At 37.8% G+C, this 3,415-nt stretch overlaps 1 protein-coding gene across 1 annotated transcript; it reads right to left on the minus strand.

The window, feature by feature from the left end:
• Positions 1–645: 645 nt before the first annotated feature.
• Positions 646–1,626, minus strand: LOC120720154 (probable serine/threonine-protein kinase irlF). The gene has a single exon (XM_040009773.1). It carries the CDS (start codon positions 1,593–1,595, stop codon positions 777–779), a length of 819 nt encoding a protein of 272 aa, XP_039865707.1. The 5' UTR covers positions 1,596–1,626; the 3' UTR covers positions 646–776.
• Positions 1,627–3,415: the final 1,789 nt, after the last annotated feature.

Consider the following 3,415-nt stretch of genomic DNA (forward strand, 5'->3'; position numbering starts at 1 on the left):
TAAAATGAAGTAATAATGCAAAAAGTTAAACAAGTAATGAAGAACAAGTGAAATGAAGTAATACTGAAAGAAGTTAAACAAGTAAATGAAGAAACAAGGTGAAATGAAGTAATAATGAAGAGTTAACAAGTAAATGAAGAACAAGCGAAATGAAGTTAATGACAAGAAGTTAAAAAGTAACAATGAAGAAACAGCGCTAAAATGACTAGATACTGAAAAGTTAAACAAGTAAATGAAGAAACAAGGTAAAATGAAGTAATAATGAAAGAAGTTAAACAAGTAAATGAAGAAACAAGGTAAAATGAAGTAATAATGAAAGAAGTTAAACAAGTAAATGAAGAAACAAGGTGAAATGAAGTAATAATGAAAGAAGTTAAACAAGTAAATGAAGAAACAAGGTAAAATGAAGTAATAATGAAAGAAGTTAAACAAGTAAATGAAGAAACAAGGTAAAATGAAGTAATAATGAAAGAAGTTAAACAAGTAAATGAAGAAACAAGGTAAAATGAAGTAATAATGAAAGGAGTTAAACAAGTAAATGAAGAAACAAGGTAAAATGAAGTAATAATGAAAGAAGTTAAACAAGTAAATGAAGAAAAAAGGCAGAGGAGAGAAAACCCCAACAATCCCCTCTGAGCAAGCACTTGGCGACAGTGGGGAGGAAAAACTGCCTTTAAACGGGCAGAAACCTCCGGCAGAACCAGGCTCAGGAGGGGACAGTCAACTGCCGGGACTGGTTGGGGGGGTTAACAGAGGTGGAGCAAGACGAGGCTACATCAGGTGAGGAAGCAGTAGTGTCTCTCCTCTGGAACAAGTGGAACCATTTTTTCTTTTTTTTCATGCACTTTTCCACGAGCGCTTTTTTCTCCAGGATGAGATTTCTCAGCTCGTCGATGGTTTCTGCGTTTTTTTTCTTCAAGTTTCTCACATCTTTGTTCCATCTCTTCCAATGTTGCTTCTAGTTCTTCAAGCTTGTCTTTGAGTTGTTTGGATGTTGCCTCCTGTATCAGCTTGTCCTTGTGCATGTCTGCATTTCTCTGTTGGACCTCTTTGTGCTTGTCTTCTAACTGCTTCTTTCTTTTCTTGATTTCTTGATTTTTGTCTCCATGTATTTTGTCTTCTTGTTGTTTTTGTGACTGCATTTGAGTGTGTTCACTCTTCAAGTTATTGAATTCCACCAAACGCCCCTTAACGAGCTCGGAGTTGTTTCTCGCTATCTGATCGATCCTTTTCTGCATCTGCGAACACCGTTTCTCCAGTTTGTCCCTTTCTTCTTCCACTTTAGTTGCTTTGTCCTCCAGCTGATTACAAAACTCTTGCAGTTTTAGATTTTTAGACTCAAAGTCCTGGACGATGCGTTTTCCTTCTTTCAGTCTTTCCTGCTGTTGCTCTTTCTGTTGAAGAAGGTCTTTATTTTGGCGCAGTGTTTCATCCAGGCTTTCTTTCAGCATGCGGTATTTTTCCTGCATGCTCTTCAGTTCGTGCTGCATGTCTTGTTGCTTTTTGTCCTGCTCTTCCTTCTGTTGGAGGAATTTATTCTTTTCTTCCACAGCTTCATGGAGCTGTCTTTGGAGGAGCCGATTTTTTCGGTCCATGTATTGGAGATCCCGTTGTATCTTATCAGTCATCGTGTTCTTGTCTTGGAGCTGGTTGGTCATTTCTTTTAGTTCTGCACTCTTTTGCCTGTTTTCTTTAATGAGGTGCACAATCTGCTCTCGGGCCTGAGCAAACTTGATTCCCCAGCCCTCATTAATAATGTTTATGTCCGGCTGGCGCTGTTGTCTTTCTTCCAGCTCTTTATTTTGGGCTTCCATTCGTCTACACTTGTCCTCCAGTTGACGTTTTTCTTCTTCAATTTGTTGCATTTTTTTCTGGAGAAGGTAGTTTTCCTTCCTACTCTCCTCTAATGCCCTTTGGGAGGATGAGACGCCATTTGGGGAAATTGGCCGGCCACTCCAGGAAGGAGAGGCGGCGTAATCTTCTTGAATTGGTTGTTTTTTTCTTGGAAACATGTTGGAGTTTCTATACGATGACTTTGAAGAGCTTTCCAAATGTTTCTGTGGTGAACGTTTTGTAGGCTGCAAACACAGATGCTGCTGAAACGAACTAAAACTTGCTGTTTCTCACCCCTACTTAAGGAAAAACATCAAAGGACTTAAGATTCTATGAAGTTCTATGACATCATCACTCCCTAAGCCAATGAGATTGTCACAAGACGTTTTGGAATGGGGTGGGTTTTTTTTAACTGTTTTCAAACTTAACTTAAAATTTCAGTGTTTCCTGGTTGTGGACTATTGGTTAGTCCAGCCGATGAAGAAATTAATTGTCACAAACATCCCTAATATTACATAACAGACGACAGAAAACAAGACAGTTTTTTTTTCTAATAGAGGTATAATAAAAGTTTTTTTTAATTATCCTACTTTTTATAAAAGAGAACATTTATTAAAGAGTATGTATTTAATTAAAAAACTCTGTTCATCTAAAGCAGGGGTCAGCAACCTTTAAGACCCAAAGAGCCATAATTGGCCTATCTGGGGTTGAAAGGCTCGATAAATGCACGGCGTTTCGCCGGGTACACCGGCTTCCACGAGTGTGATGCTTATTTTGAGCGATGAAAAAATAACAAAATATAATGTTATTTGTATATTGCAAAATCACAATAATCTTCCAATTTAGAACTACAAGTAAAAAAAAAATCGAGAAGAAAAACGAAAGAAAATAGAGTATCGCTATTTACCGTCAACTAACAGAGTTCTGTCATGTTCTCGTGACAAAGTGCCAAACTGGCCTCAGTCTTGTTTTTCTTTCTTTCATCTTCTCTTTTTTTGTTGTTTTGTTTGAAGCATTTGTTTAATTGTTGTTTTTTATTGTGTGGAAAGAATTTTTCTGAAAATATAGATATAGAGAAATGATATTATATATAGTTCTATATAAAATGTGTACAAAGGAGAAAGTATATAAAAGGGTTTTCTCAGTGGGGGATCTATGCATGAATTATTTTTAAAGACGCGGGGAAAAGGACACTGTACCTGTCGATGCACGTTTCCCAAGACTAAACGAGTCATATCGCTCCATGTTTGCTACTTTTGGTTTTTGGTTTTCTCCCGCAGAGTAAGAGCATCGCAGGAGCTCCTGAAGTCAAACGACGCCTCCCAGCACTCATTTATTAAAACGGAGTCGATGCCAAAAGTCTTAAACGTTAGAATCAAAGCAACAGCTGTGAACTCAGTCATGGTGTCATGTGCAGCCTTCATCTTACTGTCACTACTTTTTCATTTTAGGGTACGTGAGGTAAAGCGTCCGTCGATGTAGCTTGATTGTACAAATTATTTTTCTACGTTATTAACAAAACAGAGCAGAGACTGATGCTGCTCCTGTCTGACCCCCTTATGTCTGGCACGTGTGTGTGTGT

Source organism: Simochromis diagramma, unplaced genomic scaffold, assembly GCF_900408965.1.
Source record: "Simochromis diagramma unplaced genomic scaffold, fSimDia1.1 OVJJ01000563.1, whole genome shotgun sequence".
Classification (NCBI taxonomy): Eukaryota; Metazoa; Chordata; class Actinopteri; order Cichliformes; family Cichlidae; genus Simochromis; species Simochromis diagramma.

What these genes read in the sequence shown, in the direction of transcription:
- LOC120720154 (XM_040009773.1), bottom strand. Translation starts at nt 1,595, where the DNA reads ATGGACCGAAAAAATCGGCTCCTCCAAAGACAGCTCCATGAAGCTGTG.